The sequence below is a fragment of the Magnolia sinica genome, chromosome 14, assembly GCF_029962835.1.
Source record: "Magnolia sinica isolate HGM2019 chromosome 14, MsV1, whole genome shotgun sequence".
In the NCBI taxonomy this organism is placed as follows: Eukaryota; Viridiplantae; Streptophyta; class Magnoliopsida; order Magnoliales; family Magnoliaceae; genus Magnolia; species Magnolia sinica.
This window is the reverse complement of record NC_080586.1, coordinates 2293016-2309966: the sequence shown is the minus strand read 5'-3', so window position 1 is coordinate 2309966 and position 16951 is coordinate 2293016. Positions and strand designations below refer to the sequence as shown.

General features: G+C 39.7%; 1 protein-coding gene across 1 annotated transcript; it reads left to right on the top strand.

Moving 5' to 3' along the window:
* The first annotated feature begins 514 nt into the window (after positions 1–514).
* On the top strand, positions 515–13940 carry LOC131225768 (ABC transporter B family member 11-like). Its single transcript, XM_058221355.1, has 12 exons — positions 515–919; positions 2000–2054; positions 2156–2331; positions 3351–3572; positions 3951–4189; positions 4586–5111; positions 5925–6198; positions 6432–7312; positions 10569–10835; positions 11590–11853; positions 12269–12562; positions 13361–13940. The coding sequence occupies exons 1-12, from the start codon at positions 581–583 to the stop codon at positions 13712–13714; spliced, it is 3891 nt and encodes a 1296-aa protein (XP_058077338.1). The 5' UTR covers positions 515–580; the 3' UTR covers positions 13715–13940.
* The last annotated feature ends 3011 nt before the right edge of the window (positions 13941–16951 follow it).

Here is a 16951-nt window from a genome sequence, read left to right as displayed (position 1 = left end):
GATTGGATTTTACTAATCTTCATTAGGTATTGATAGATATGCGATGTCGGCCTTCAAACGTGTCTATGACTATAATTGCTAGAGAAATTGTAGATATTCTGCTTATATATATATATATATATATATATATATATATATATATATTAAAAATATATATATATATATATATATATATATTAAAAGAAGTTCATTTCTACTTCTCTTTCTTTTCATCATCTTTTTTACTATCTGTAGTTGGACATTTTTGACATATTGTGTGAAATGGTGTAATCTGCGACTTCCCATATAGTTGCTATCTTTTGTTTGTCGAATTTATGTAGTACTTACAACTTTCAAGCAATCATGGTGGGCCATAGTCTTTTCAAAATTTACATAATCCTTATTTTCAGAAGTTTGATATGAACAGGTTTTGAAGTAATTAGATCAAGATTCTTCTGTCCATCTCTACCTTTTTTCAGTATTAAATCTTTTTTCATATGATGCAAGTGTCGAATGCAGATAGAGAGGTCTTGACTTGCATTAAAACATAGTGACTTCCCCTGAAGGAGGAAAGAAGATCACTAGTCCAGCAGTCGATAACATGTCTGAGGACACTCGAATGGATGATGATGTCAGCACACCTCAAGCTCCATCCACGAGCGATAAGCCAGCAACAGACCCCAGTGCAGACCCCGGAAAGGTGGAATATCAAGAAGACTCCAAGAAGAGCGAAGGAGAAGAAGGGAGAAAGAACAGTGTTCCATTTTACAAGCTCTTCTCATTTGCGGACACCACGGACTTCGTTTTGATGGCTGTGGGCGTGGTCGCAGCTGTTGGGAATGGGATCGCTGCACCCCTCATGACTGTTGTCTTTGGTCAGATGGTTAACTCTTTTGGGGAAAACACAGACACTGAAAAAATGGTTCATGCAATTTCCAAGGTATGTTTAACTGCTGGGCAAGCCTGACAGTTGTTCTTAGAGGCTGGATGAATATGATTGGAACTCATTGACCAATCAAGATCAATCATCTAATAGGCTACCTAATGGATGATGCAACTGCAAGAAACTGCATAGTTTGATTTTTTCCTACCATCTAATAGGCCTTGTCCATATGGAATCTTTCAAGTACTTTCTCAATGTCCCTTTTTTGTGATAACCAAAGCTTGCCGATTTTCCTATTACGAGATATCTTCATGCCCAAAATTTCTTGATTTGCACAAAGAAGGAAAAGTTGTGTGGTTTCCCAACATTTTATTCTATCATTCCTTGACATTCAAATAGAGAATCCTATCATGATGGGAAAGTCTCACAAACATTTGTTGTCATCTGGAGAGTTCATTTGATGGGCCACCATGTGGATGGTCCATAGTCCAAAAATCATAGTGATTGGACAGCTCTCACCATCTGAAAGTGGTGAAATTTTCCCATATTTAAATTAAGCATCCATTTTGCAGGCCACAAATCAGATGTCTTCCATAGTCTGATCTGCTGGCCTTTTGAGCTATGGCTAACCCACATGATGGTGGCCTACCAAACTAACATCCTGTTGCAGAACAAACAACAGAGGTTTTGCCTGTGCTCCTCAGAGATGTTTTGGACTTTTAGTCCATACTTCATGAAACTCCCATGAAGCTCATGTATCATAGTAGCATTCCTTGTTTGAATGCAATGAAAATTTTCCTAGTTTTCCCACTGGAAAATCATATCATGTTTTCTTCTTGGATTCTGTTCTCTTGCATCCTATTATGTATGAATGGGAAATTGGTTTTAACATTATAGGGCCTGTTTGCGTGCAAGATAAAAATGAGTTCACCTCATTTTAGTTCATTGCAATTATGTATTAGAGATAATGATTGTTGGTTATTAAGATTATTTTCTACCAAAAAGTAATATGATCTCTAATCCATAATTACAATTGACTAAAACGAGATGAACTCATTTTTAAGTTGCAACCAAACAGGCCCTTGATGGTTATTCAAATAATAAATTAGTTATGGTTTCATCTGCTTATGCCTTCAGGTATCCTTGAGATTTGTTTACTTGGGTGTGGGGGCCGGCGTGGCTTCATTCTTCCGTAAGTAACTGTTTTTTTTTTTTTCTTTTTGAATATACACTTGCAAAATGGCCAAGCTACTGAGGACTCGACTAAGAAAGCCCATGTTTGTTCTTTGTCAGAGGTGGCTTGTTGGGTGGTCACTGGGGAAAGGCAGGCGGCCCGAATAAGGAATTTATACCTGAAAACCATACTAAGACAAGACATTGCATTCTTTGATAAGGAAACAAATGCAGGAGAAGTTGTTGGGAGGATGTCGGGAGATACGGTTCTTATTCAAGATGCCATGGGTGAGAAGGTACAATTAGAATTCCTGCCTATCTGAATTGGTACTATGGAGAAACCCTAGCTCTGATAGCATGTTATGGGAGGAAAGCATGAGAAGGGAATTTGGGAAAAATTGAGAGTAAGGGAGCTAATGGCCTCCCTAACCTATTTTATTAATAAAATGGTATGGTGTCCTGAGGGAGCACCAAAAATAAAACACAATATTGACATAGTCCATGTTAACCATTTATTCTACAAAGGATACAACTGATTTCTACCACAACCTTAAATGATTGGAAATGGCATCAAGAAAGCCATTGTTTATTATTATTAGCTTGCATCAATGGAGGAAAGGAGGATGTATGTTTCATGCATATTGATTTTTCGAGAGGATTCTATCAAAACTTTTAGTGAGATTTCCTAACATCTAGGGCAAGGAAGTAGCCCTCAGATTGTAATTGCATTCCTTTGAAAGTAACACGGTTGCAGTTTGGGAGCGTACAATATTAATACAAATGGAATTAATCACAATTTAGTTATTTATACTTTTAGGGTGCATTTGGTTTCACCAAATATCATGATATTTCATGATCAATGTCTTAGTACAAGATTTCATGAAATTTGCTACAACCAAACACAACTCAAACATTCTCCATAGGGCTTTTTTATCTCTCCCTTTTCTGAGCTCGGGTTATGGAAGAAGGAACTGAGAAGGAGATATCAGCAACAACTGTTTTTTTTCAGGGCAGCTCATGATGTTCATATCGATCAATTCAATTGAATACTGAAACCAAATCAGCCTAAAGATACGTTGTGGGTTTAATCTAGTCTAATCATTTGCAATTTGTATATATGAACTGATATTTCTCACCCAACTGTCTGCAATACGAAGATTCCTTTTGGTTTATCAGTGAATGTGTTTGACTACAAAGAAAGAAAGAAACAAAGGATGCTTCTCTTTTGAAGGTTTAGGACTTCTGATTGATCTTCATCTTTTAATTTTGTCAAGAGATCACTAAGCACCATCCTTTTTTCATTTTGTTTTTACAGGTTGGTAAGTTCCTACAGCTTATATCGACATTCATAGGAGGCTTTGTGATAGCATTTATCCAAGGATGGCTTCTTACCATTGTTATGCTATCAGCTATTCCTCTTCTTGTGATTTCTGGTGCACTCGTTTCTATTATTATAACAAAGATGGCTTCCCGTGGGCAAACAGCGTACTCAGAAGCAGCAGTGGTTGTAGAACAGACAATCGGATCAATTAGAACGGTAGGCAATTTTCACAGCATGACAGACGAGTCTTCAAAATTCCTGAACAAAAGCATCTTATGGTGAGTTTGGATTCTCAATTTAACTGAATTGTGATAATCTAATTCAACATAGTAGAGATGACCAAAGTGGAGTTAGCACCATTTTTATCTGTAATGATGAAAAAAAAAACCCCAAATTAAGTTCCATGCATTTGAACTGATCTTAATTGCAATTCGAAGGCTAGTCTGTCATAATTAGTGGGGTGGGGCGAGCCCCAACTTGGTCATTTCCACTTTCTTCAATTGAAATATCGCAGTTCAATTCAATCGTGCATCCAAACTTGGCTGAAGTCACTGTCTTTTATTTTGCGAAAGCATGATCGACATGGTTCCTCAGGTTGCATCATTCACTGGGGAGAAGCAAGCTATAGATAAATATGACAAGTTGCTGAAGATGGCTTATAGTTCTGGTGTTCAAGAGGGGTTGGCTTCTGGCTTAGGTGTCGGTTTGGCTCTGTTTATTATATTTGGCAGCTATGGTTTGGCCATATGGTTCGGTTCGAAGATGATACTGGAAAAGGGATATACGGGTGGCCACGTGATGAACATAATGTATTCAGTCATGATAGGTTCCTTGTCAGTTTCGAACTCCACTTCTTTAAGTTTATAAGAAAGAAAAAAAAATAAAAAATGTTCTGTTAAGTCCTTAATCAAATTGTGTAACTCCAAACAATCATGTTCAGCTGTCCAATTCAAACGTGATCAGACATGTATTCATCTAGACATTCCTTTTGGATCCCTAAACTTCTTTTATATATATATATATATATATATATATATATATATATATATATATATATATATATTTACATTAGTAGATAATCGGACTTTGTGGCTAAAGCTTACTATATATGCATATTTTACACATCCATGTAAGTGTGCATATATGCCTACATGATTGTATGCAAGCTGTTATTTATTGTTGAAATTGAGGGAGATCTTGTTCTGATGGTTTATACTTGGATTACTCAGGTCTCTTGGGCAGGCGTCTCCATGCATGACTGCGTTTGCAGCAGGACAGGCGGCAGGATTCAAGATGTTCTCAACAATCAAGCGGAAGCCAGAGATAGATGCATATGACGACAGTGGGCGGAAACTGGACGATGTTCTAGGAGAGATTGAATTAAGGGATGTTTATTTTAGCTACCCAGCCAGACCTGACGAGCAAATATTTGCCGGGTTCTCTCTTTCTATACCCAGTGGCACCACCACAGCTTTAGTAGGAGAGAGTGGTAGCGGCAAGTCTACTGTGATCAGCCTGATAGAGAGGTTTTACGACCCACAAGCTGGTGAAGTACTGATAGATGGTATAAATCTCAAGGAGTTCCACCTCAGATGGATCAGAGGCAAAATCGGGCTTGTTAGCCAGGAACCGGTGCTGTTTACTTCTAGTATTAGAGAAAACATTGCCTACAGTAAGGATGATGCAACCATTGAAGAGATCAGAGCTGCAGCTGAGCTTGCCAATGCTGCAAAGTTCATAGACAAAATGCCTCAGGTTACCAGTATTTCAGCTCTTCTTGTGATTGAAACCATTTCTATGTTTGGATGTAGAGGTGAATTGGATTGTGATAATCAAGTCGCGACAAAGTGAGATTTCCAAACTTGGGTTAGTCGCACTTCGAATAAGAGGTGAAATGAGTCCCAAATGCAGTTGGCTTCATTTTTAGTTGGACTGGTGAAAATAAAATTGCGATAATATCCTGAAAAAGCTAAAGTTTCTAACTGAAAGAATATTGTGAATGTTTATCTCCACTTAAGTGTAACTTAGCCTGCATTTGGATGCAAATGAACTGAATTATGATATTTAACTTAGGTTGCATTTATTTTTTTTTGGTTAGCTTGTTAGTACACCCCACTGTCAGTTCACACTTCACTGTTAGCCACCCCCACTAGGGATCGATACCAACTTCGGTTGCATTTGGTTGCGCCAAATGTCATGAAATATCGTGATATTTTGTGATAATAGGTGAAATGTAATGCGCCCTTAATCAAGAGGAAATGAAAATATTTAATGATATTTTCCATCATTCATCATGAGATAGCAGCTCAAATTGCAGTTATATTTATTGAAATTCAATCCAATAGTACATCCAAACACCCCCTGAATGATTGGAGCTTCACCTATTTACAAAATTTTTTTTGGGGTACCATGGTTCATTAAAGTAAATTGCACAATAGTCACAGCTTTGTATAGAAGCTAATGACAGAATCTGTACCTTGGTCATGGTTTTTATATACAAGTAGCAGTTGATTTAAGGGAAGAGAATGGCTATTTACCTCTTCTTCTATTGAAATACTTTATATTCAGGGTCTTGACACAATGGTTGGTGAGCATGGAACTCAGCTGTCCGGGGGACAGAAGCAGAGAATCGCCATAGCCAGAGCAATTCTAAAAGACCCAAGAATACTTCTTTTAGACGAAGCCACAAGTGCGCTCGATGCAGAATCCGAACGGGTCGTGCAGGAGGCACTAGACAGGATCATGATCAACCGAACCACTGTCATTGTTGCCCATAGATTGAGCACAGTGAGGAATGCTGATATGATTGCTGTGATTCATCAAGGATTAGTCATTGAGAAGGGTAAGAACCTTGCTAAGATCGATTTGATATGGCTCAGGCATGCCATTTTTGTCTGTATATTTCAAGAAAGACGAAATGACAAGACATCCAACTCTTTTGAAACTTAGATAAAAATTCACATGTGGGTGCATTCGGTTGCACCAAATTTCAATCAAACACACCCTAGATGTTTTATATCATGTTCTGATATAACTGTCAGAACTGCCTAATTCAGCTCTGAGTCATTTGATCAGGTTCTCATTCAGAGCTACTCAAGGATCCAAATGGAGCATACTGTCAGCTTATACGCTTGCAAGAAGTTAACCAGGAGCCAGAACCACAAACTGTAACTGACCCAGACAAAGTGGAAATTACATCAGATTCTGGCAGGCAGTCGAGTCAACGCTTCTCCTTCCGACGATCTATAAGCCAGGGATCATCCATTGGAAGCAGCAGCCGCCATTCATACTCAGTCCCGTTCGGTTTACCTCCTGCGCTCAGCATCCAAGAAACCATGCAACCAGAGCCCAACGGCCCAATGCCACTGCAGCCAGCACGTGATGTTCCGCTACGCCGCCTTGCATATCTCAATAAGCCAGAGATCCCAGTGTTACTGCTTGGTACCATTGCTGCGGTCATCCACGGTGTTATATTGCCCATGTTTGGAGTACTCCTTTCTGGTATAGTTCGGACATTCTTTGAACCTCCATCGAAACTTCGGAAGGATGCCGGATTTTGGTCGTTGATGTTTCTTACCCTTGGCTTTGTATCTTTCGTGGTCTCCCCATCACAAGCATACTTCTTTGCTGTAGCTGGCTGCCATTTGATAAGAAGGATTCGGTCGATGTCGTTTGAAAAGGTGGTGAACATGGAGATCACATGGTTCGATGATGCTGAGAACTCAAGTGGTGCAATCGGTGCAAGGCTATCGGCTGATGCAGCGACTGTCCGCCGCCTAGTTGGAGATTCACTTGCTCTGCTTGTGCAAAACGCTGCGTCAGCTATAGCTGGTCTGGTCATTGCTTTTGAAGCAAATTGGCAATTAGCATTGATAATCTTAGCCATGATACCACTGATGGGCCTCAACGGGTGGATCCAAATGAAATTCATCAAGGGATCTACCGCAAATGCAAAGGTTTGCCTTCGAACTCATGCAAATTCAACATACATGATGTAGGTTTATGAGTAAGTCTTGAAGCGGTAGCATATTATAAGTGGCTTGTCTCTACGTTGATGCCGGTAAACTGAAAGTCATTGGCACTACTAGAGTGGAAACCAATGATCCCACACGCTATACCCATACAATTCACACACTCTGGCTCTACCCATGAATTCTCCAATAATAGTTCTTTTCAAAATGAGATCTATCCATACAGTGACGGCATTTAATTATGAAGGTTGGCTAGGTAGCTTACCTTGTTAGTCCGTTCTTGCAAGAGTAGGAGCATAATCCTTCTGTTTCTTAAATACCATTTCCCCCACTTAATGGATAACCATTTTCTACCAAAGGGAAATAGCTTTTCATCTCAAATCAAGATGATTGGATTTGCACCAATGGAAACCATAAGTTCCATCTCAAACATATGAAGAGAGAGATTTGGTAATAGATATATCGCTCGAATAGAAGAGGTCAGGTGTTATTCCCATGAAGTTTCGAGGGAGTTATAAATAGAGATGTTTCACATTAAATGGTCATTTGGCTCCCTGGAATCTTAAGAGGGGTCATGAATTTGTTTCTAGGAAACAGTTTCCCACTAGAAGAGATTCTGTTGTGTTTGGGTACTGGGAAATTAATTCTTTTGTGTTTGGACACTGAGAATGAAGAGGAGAGGAGAGAACATGTTTTTTATCCTTTTCAAATCATTGTATGGGAATCCATTTCTTAAAATTTTCCAACCCATCTTAAGGATGAGAATCATAACAGGGTTAAATTTTAGATATTGGATTCTTATGGGAATTCATTTCCCCCTTCCCCAGGACCCAAACACAAATTCAGCTACTCACTAATGGATCCATTTCCTACGGATTAGATTCTCAAGAGTCAAACAGCCCCAAGGAGAAACACCAGAGTTTCTCATGTGAAAATTGTGTGTGATGCATCCACATGGGGTCACCTTGGCATCTCGGGTCCCGCTTTCCAACATACAAGATAAAACATCAAAAAATAATAGTCTTTGCAGCCAAAAAAGAAAAGAAAAGAAAGGAAAAAGGATAAATAGAACAGTTTCAGAGTTTCAATTTTTTGTTGATTTAGGATACGTTTGGATGCACAAGTGAATTGAATTCATCATTTTAGTCAAGAGTAAATGGCAATAGTTAGTGATGCTTCCTCGTGACCATTCATGAAGAAGTATCAATCATGTAAACAAAGCAAAAACGATGAACTCTTTGAGGAAAAATGATTCTCCTTTGCTTTTCTGTGTATTTGAGACAACCCTGAAGGGTTGAATATATAGAGTTTTACAATCACTATACAAGGTAAAATGATAAATACAAAATCTTCTACTTATACATTGTCTATCTATAGAATCGGCTATACAAGGCATGTGGCTTGTTTGACATCCCCCCTCAAACTAATGCTAGTCATCGACAAGTAATAGTTTGCTAATTAGAAATGAGTGTCGTATAGAAGTGAGGGACTTCGTGAGAATGTTGGCAATCTGATCATGGGATGTGACATGTAGTAGTAAAATGAGCCGAGACTGAAACTTCTCGCGGATGAAGTGACAGTCAACTTCAATATGCTTTGTCCGTTCATGGAAAATCGGATTAGATGCAATCTGAATGACACTCAGATTGTCTACATGGAGTGGAGTAGGATCTTGTATATGAACGCCCAAGTTAGAAAGAAGTCCACGTAACCAGATAATCTCACTACAAGCTGCTGACATTGCTCTATACTTGGCTTCCGTGCTTGATTTGGAAATAGGTGCCTACTTCTTACACTTCCAAGAGATGAGAGAAGTGCCAAGAAAAACACAGTAGCCAGTGGTAGATCCGTGTGTGAGAGTACAACCGGCCCAGTCAGCATCTGAATAAGCACGAAGGTCCAAAGGGGCCGAGGAGGAGAAGAACAAAGATCGATCCAGAGTTCCACACTTAGGTACCATAAGATGCGCAATACTGCAGTCATATGAATAGTTCAAGGAGCAGAAACAAATTGGCTAACAACTTGGACTGCGTAGGCAATATCAGGATGAGCCATTGTTAAGTAAACCAGACTCCCAACCAAATGGCGGTATAATGTAGGATCCACAAGGAGTTCACTATCGTTACGGCCATATTGAATGTTAAGTTCTAAGGGAATCTAAACTGTCTTCTGATCCGTTAAGAAGGCCAAGGCAAGAAGATCCTTGATATATTTATGCTGGCTGACTAGGATTCCACGTATAGAACGCGAAAATTCAAGTCCAATAAAGTATGTCAGATGACCTAGGTCCTTCATCTTGAAGGATGACTTCAGAACTTCCTTTAATGCCGAGATGCTAGTATCATCGCTACCAGTCAGAAGTAGGTAATCAACATATACGAGAACCATAACAATTCCATGCTCAGAGGTGCGCAAGAATAAAGATGGATCATGGCCACTTTGAGTAAAGCCAACTCCTGTAACAATATCATGAAAACGTTGGAATCATGCCCGAGGGGCCTGTTTGAGACCGTATAGAGTTTTCTTCAGGTGACAAACTTTATTGGCAGGGATTAAAGATCCAAGAGGAGGTTTCAACTATACTGTTTCTTGGAGGTCTCCATGAAGAAAAGCATTTTTCACGTCCATCTAAGTGAGTGGTCAAGAGCGAACTGATGATACTTCCAGAAGAGTGCGAACAGTTTTCATCTTGGCCACAGGAGCGAATGTCTCATAATAATCAATTCCGTGTTCCTGTTTGTATCCCTGAGTGACAAGCCGAGCTTTGTATCGATCTAATGATCCGTCAGACTTGAGGTTCACAAAATAAATCCATTTACTACCAATTAATTGTTGGTCAGTAGGTCGAGTAACAATGTCCCACGCATGATCATATCCATTGCAGCTAATCAAACTGTAGCTAAGCTACTTTCGAGTCCAACTTGAAACTAATCTATTTGCAATTTGGAGACTAGTTCATTGTTATGAATGCTAAGGAATTACAATATGATCATATCCACTTTGTCAAGGGTTTGTTCGGTTGCCCAAATTTTATGAAACATCATGAAATTTGCACCAAATTAGACTGATTAATCATGATAATTAGTGCAACCAAACGCTCTCGAAACAAATTATTGCAATTCAATTCGACAGTGAATCCACACTGCCTTTTATGCTTTATTTGTAGTACATCATAGTTACATGTAGTGCTTAAAATCCTTCAACTTTCTATTGTCACGTTCAAATCTGAAAATGGTTGTAGATTATGTACGAGGAAGCAAGTCAAGTTGCTAGTGATGCAGTTGGGAGTATAAGAACAGTCGCTTCTTTTTGTGCGGAAGAGAAGGTCATGGAACTCTACAAGGAGAAATGTGAAGGCCCAATGAAGACTGGAATAAGGCAAGGGTTGATTAGTGGAATTGGTTTCGGGATCTCCTTTTTCCTGCTGTTTTCTGTCTATGCAGCAAGTTTCTATGCAGGTGCCCGGCTAGTCGATGATGGGAAGACAACATTCGCAAAGGTTTTCCGTGTAAGTAATTCTTCCATCTCTATGAGAAATTTTTGGGCTTGCATGAAAATACAAAAACAAAAAGGTTCCGGTACATGGCGGCATTTTCAAACTTCTACATTAGATTATATAACTGAGATGGAATCAGTGAAGATTACCCAATGTTAAATGTTGGGTCGGTGCAGAAATGTTTGAGTAGCAGTGAAAATATTTTACAACTGATATCCAGTTTTAGTGGCTTGAAAATATAGTGTTTTTGACGGAAATAAAATCCAAGAGATGACTTGTTTCCCTGAGCATAAGTTTCTCATTTACTCTCAAATGTGTGTTAATTGAGAAATTTTGTGGGGACTAGGCCTCCTTAAGGGTGTGTTTGGATGCTCCATTGACTTGAATTGCAATTATCAATTCAATGAAGAGGAGATCATCAAGGTGTGTGCTGCACCATTTTAATTAATAAAGAAAGCTAGTCATCTACTTGCAATTCCACGCTTGTCAAGTAGGACTTGAAGCTATTGTAGTGGTAACTTGGAGGCTAGTCCCTCATCATGAATGAATGAGACCTGCCCACGTTCAAAAATTCACATTTATCAACTAAATGTATTGTAATTCATTTCATTTGAGCATCCAAACACCCCAAAACAAGAACAAGTAGTGCGAGCTGGATCATGAAAGAACATAACTTTCCCACAACAATCACTTGAGTCATTTACAGTGTATAATTCTTTGTTTGTGCAGATCTTTGTGAATTCATTGCTTGTTGCTTCATTTTCAGGTTTTCTTTGCTCTCAGCATGGCAGCAATCGGAATTTCTCAGTCAAGTTCCCTAGCACCTGATTCTGCCAAAGCAAAGATTTCTGCAGCTACTATATTTGCAATTCTAGATCGCAAGTCTCAGATAGATCCCAGCGACGACTCCGGAATCACATTAGAAGATGTGAAGGGTGAGATCGAGTTTAAGCATGTCAGCTTCAAGTATCCTATGAGGCCCGATGTTCAGGTTTTCCAAGATCTTTGCCTGGCAGTTCAATCCGGCAAGGTAATTCTCAAAAAATCAGTCTAAATACCTGTAACCCATTTCAGGAATTGGCTATTTGATTAATTCAATATCACATCTAAATGCAACATGAGGTTTATAGACTCTTCCAAGAAAGTGTAACTGAGATTGAAATACCTCAACCAACTTCATGTACAGACCTCAATTAACTGCCATTGATCAGAAGACATCCATCCGCAGTGACTATGAACTCAAGTACAAAAACCAACTTCACTAAATACAGTTACACAACCGCCGCTTTACATTACTAGATTAAAAAAAATAAAAAAAACAGCTCTATTTGTGCACTCTAATTGAATGAACTTCAAGTCTTGCCTTGTCTAAGCCCTTAGAAGTCTATCAAGCTAATTTCTGTCCGATGTTGTAAGCTTCCAATGATTATGATCTTGTCTCTCAGACAGTCGCTCTGGTTGGAGAAAGTGGAAGTGGAAAATCGACGGTGATCGCGTTGTTGCAGAGATTCTACGACCCTGATTCAGGTCACATTACTCTAGACAGAACAGAAATTCAAAGGTTTCAGTTGAGGTGGTTGAGGCGACAAATGGGTCTGGTGAGTCAAGAACCAGTGCTGTTCAATGACACGATCAGAGCCAACGTTGCCTATGGAAAGGAAGGAAATGTGACTGAAGCAGAGATTCTGGCTGCCGCCGAGTCTGCAAATGCCCACAACTTCATAAGTGGATTGCAACAGGTTGGATCACTGTGACACAATTGCTGTTAAATCATTATTATTCAGTAACCTTTGCAGTAACCTTCCGTATTCAGTTCATACAAGGGGTCATGGTTCACTGACCCTTTCCACTGATATTATGGACCATGCATGTGGGCCCCATAATATCAATGTCCTGGATTAGCCAGCAATGTGACCCATTTGTACAAACTGCCAATTGGAGGATTCTATGCAGAACATTCTATCAAGGATTGCATGATTCCTTCGAGATAAATAGTTTTTGATCATAAGGTCACATCCCATGCTTAGGTTGGTTTCATGGTTTTAAGACTCAAGGAGTCGGATCGACTCACTGAGTCTTGAGTCGAGTCATGGCTCAGTCAAGTATGGAGAACATTCGGTAAGAGTCATGTGATTGACCGTAAGGTCACATCCTATGCTTAGTTGATTTCATGGTTTTAAGACTCAGTGAGTCAGACCGACTCACTCGATCTTGAGACAAGTTGCGACTCGGCCGAGTCAAGCCGAGTCACCCATATTTTCAATGCTAGCTCGTCGTGCTGAACTAGAATTGACCGAGTCCGAGTGGACTCGGGCTAGTCGCTAATCCCTGGTTGAGTTCTATCTTATATAAATAGCTATGACCATCTAAGTTCACAATCTGTTTAAAACCAAGTTAAATGAAATGAAGATACATGATTTAAGTTAAAAATATCTGTAATGCTGATGATTTTCTTGTGCTTTATTTCATGCTCTCAGATTTTAACTATTTAATGCTAACTATTATTTATCACATTTATAAATTTGTTTTAATTGCAGGGCTACGACGCGCTAGTAGGAGAGCGTGGGGTCCAATTGTCAGGCGGGCAGAAGCAACGTGTGGCGATCGCACGTGCGATAGTGAAGGAGCCAAAGGTCTTGTTACTAGACGAGGCGACAAGCGCGCTCGATGCTGAGTCCGAGCGAGTGGTTCAGGATGCATTGGACCGAGTGATGGTGAACCGGACCACAATCGTGGTGGCCCACCGGTTGTCCACAATTAAAGGTGCTGATCTAATTGCAGTGGTTAAGAATGGAGTTATAGCAGAGAAAGGGAGGCATGAGACCTTAATCAATATCAAAGATGGGGTGTATGCCTCCTTAGTAGCACTTCACATGAGTGCTTCATCTTAGTAATTTTTCGAGTGCAATTTTTCAGATAGTTTTGGGTGGTATGTGTAATTAGAGATTCTGATTCCCCAGGATCATTTATGCATCCAACTCATGGGTTTTTGAGGCAGAAATGTGGGCCCAGATGGCCCCATTTTGTCAACGTTTATTGTTGTCTTTTGTTGAAGCTCTAAACTTTGTTATTGATATTCTACCTTGCGAAGGTTAAGGGGTCGTTTGGATACATGTAAATGGGGCTAGTTGTAAATGATTTATAAGAAAATCATTTACAGGCTGTGTTTGGATGCTAATTTATGCTTGTGAATCATTTATAAGCTGTAAATGATTTATAGCTTTTACCTCCTTTTGATCTCTTAGTAAAAAGCTGTGATTTTATTTACAACATCTTCATTTACAACTTTTACCCATTTTGAATACCCAATTATTAGATATAAACAATTTACAAGCTATCCAAACACAAATAATCATTCACCTGTAAATCATTTATAGGTGAAAGCCAAACAGGACAGGTTGTAAATGATTTACACTTATAAATGACTTCTAAATGATTTACAGGCATCCAAACCGTTGTGCGCAGCCGCCACACGTTAGGTGTGGAAGCAGCCTTAGAACGAATCAAACACGTGAAAAGAGAAACGAAAATCAAGCAATTACAGAGAGAACACAACAATTTACATGGAAACCCTAGTGGGAAAAAAACTAGAGCACCAAGAGACAAATCCATTATGAAACGAGAATTATAAGAGATAGCTAACTTACAAATTCTCAAAACCCTCGTCTCTCATGATGAAATTCCCTTTCAAAACCCTAGAAAACTCTTTAGGGTTCTCCCACATTCGTTCCTTAACCTTGATCCCTCATTACACCCAATTATATAAGGTTGCATATAGAATTAGAAACAAATCGTGCACTCTTACAGAAGTTAAGCAAACTATCAATCGAACCTTCGATCAATTGACGATCATCGATCAATTAAAGACAGATCTACCTATTGATCAAAAACACCAAAAAAATGTCTAGAGAGCAAACATGTATTTTTTGAATACTCTCGATTGATCAAGTCCCGATCTTCGATCGATCAAACATGTCCAAAATTGTCTAGACAGTTAACTGGGAAATTTGGGATTTTCTCGATCTGATCAAAGCTACGCTCGATCGATCGAATACCCTTGTTTTCATCATATTAAAGGCACCAATTTCAACAATTTCCATCGTGTCTTCAATCTTCCTTCTCCATAAATCTGTTATTCCATCTCTAATCTTTATCATAGTTTCATTATCACTTCATGTGCACACTCCATCTTCATTATGTCTTCACTTAGCCAAGAGAAGTCCAGAAAAACCTGAACTTCTCTGCAGGAACCACTTTTATAAGCATGTTGACCAGATTTTCATTGGTGTGAATCTTCTCAAGAGCAAATACCGCTTTCCTCTAGCATCCGCCGGATAAAGTGATGACGCATATCAATTTGCTTGGTCCGGGAGTGGTACACTGAGTTCTTCGCCAAATTGATAGCACTCTTGTTGTCACAATGCACTAGCACGATTTCCTATTGAAGCCCCAACTCTTTCATCATTCCCCTCAACCAAACCGCTTCCTTGAATGCTTTTGTCATCGCCATATACTCAACTTCAATTGTGGAAAGAGCAGCCATAGACTAAAGATTTGACATTCAACTGATCGCTCCACCCGCTAATACAAACGAGTACCCGAAAGTCAAACTTCTATTATCCTCATTTCTAGCACAATCGGCGTAGGATGCCTGGACATTAAAAGACAAAAGATACTAGGATGTCTAGACATCATTGTACGTACAAAGATACAATCATATGTGCAAAGAGAGGAGTTAGAGTGAGCCTAGGGAGAGACAGCTCCCAATCCAATCGGGAGATGTAAGTCTCTCCACCACCATAAAACCACCTACATAACTGGTTCTGAGTAGCAACTAAGCGGTGTCCAAAACTAAAACCAGAAAAGACTCACGCTCTCTCCAAAGGTGACATAAGCCGTCCGATCTCCCGTCATTGATCCACATCGCTCATATGGCTAAGCTTATACTTTCAAACCAATTGGTAAGATCCATCTTAGTTTCCATCTCCATCATTGATTTTTTTAATTTCTATTTAAAAATTTTAATAAAAAAGTATCATTTTCACATCTCCATCTGTCTGTAAATCTTGCTGTAAGAAATTGGACTTTATATATATAATTCAGGCAGACTCGGGCTGAAATATTTTGGCCAGTTAATGTTGGAGATTTGTACCGCAGAATCACACAGATTTAGATCTAGGATAGCAATCCAATGACACCAAGCACACACAAGAGAACACAAAGATTTAACGTGGAAAACCCTTGCGGGAAAAAACCACGGCACAAAGCAACAGAAATTCACTATGAAAGCATAAATTACAAAGAGAGAGGACTTACCCGATTCGAACAACCTCGAATCTCACCCTTGCTACACCCTTTGATAACCCTAGAACCCTTTAGAATACCTTTAGAAGCCTTAGCATACCTTAGAATAGCTCGCACCCTTGCGAAACCGCCTCAAATTTACGCAGTCCGCACCAAATCCGCGCAAGAATCTGCATAACCTCGACTAGCCTCGACTGGTCGAGGGACCCCCTCTACCGGTCGAGCCATCCCCTCGATTGGTCGAGCGGCTTGGACACCAAAGATCATAAGAGGCTGGACTTTGAGTCGAGCAATCCTTGACTAGTCGAGATGCTCACTCGACCGGTCGAGAGACCCAAAAGAGTCAGATTGAAGGCTTCTGACAACAGTTAAAATCTCAAAACTGAATTTAGACTTGCATTTTATATTGTGGGTGGAGCTTGGATAGATCTTGGAGTACGCTCGTTGACATTTCTATGGATAGAGGATTACCGAAATTGTTACTTTGGTCTATGGCTTAAGGCAGGCATCACGAGATTCCTTAAAGAGGACCGAATTGGAAAATGCGTCTCAACGTGTTGGAACGTGATGTGAATTTAATTTGGGTGACGTGGGAGAGAGAGTGGATTGCTTGGCCGCGGTTTTGGTGGATCGCGGATCCACTGAGGTGGGTGGGATCCCTTGCCGTAGGGCCGCCGCGATGTATATTCATTCCGGAAACGGATTGGCTACTCCCCCTGCCGCCAGCCAATGGGTGATGGTCGGTCCTCTGTGAGCCCACCATGATGTATGTGTTTCATCCATTCCGTCCATCTATTTTTATAGATAATTTTATACTATTAGAC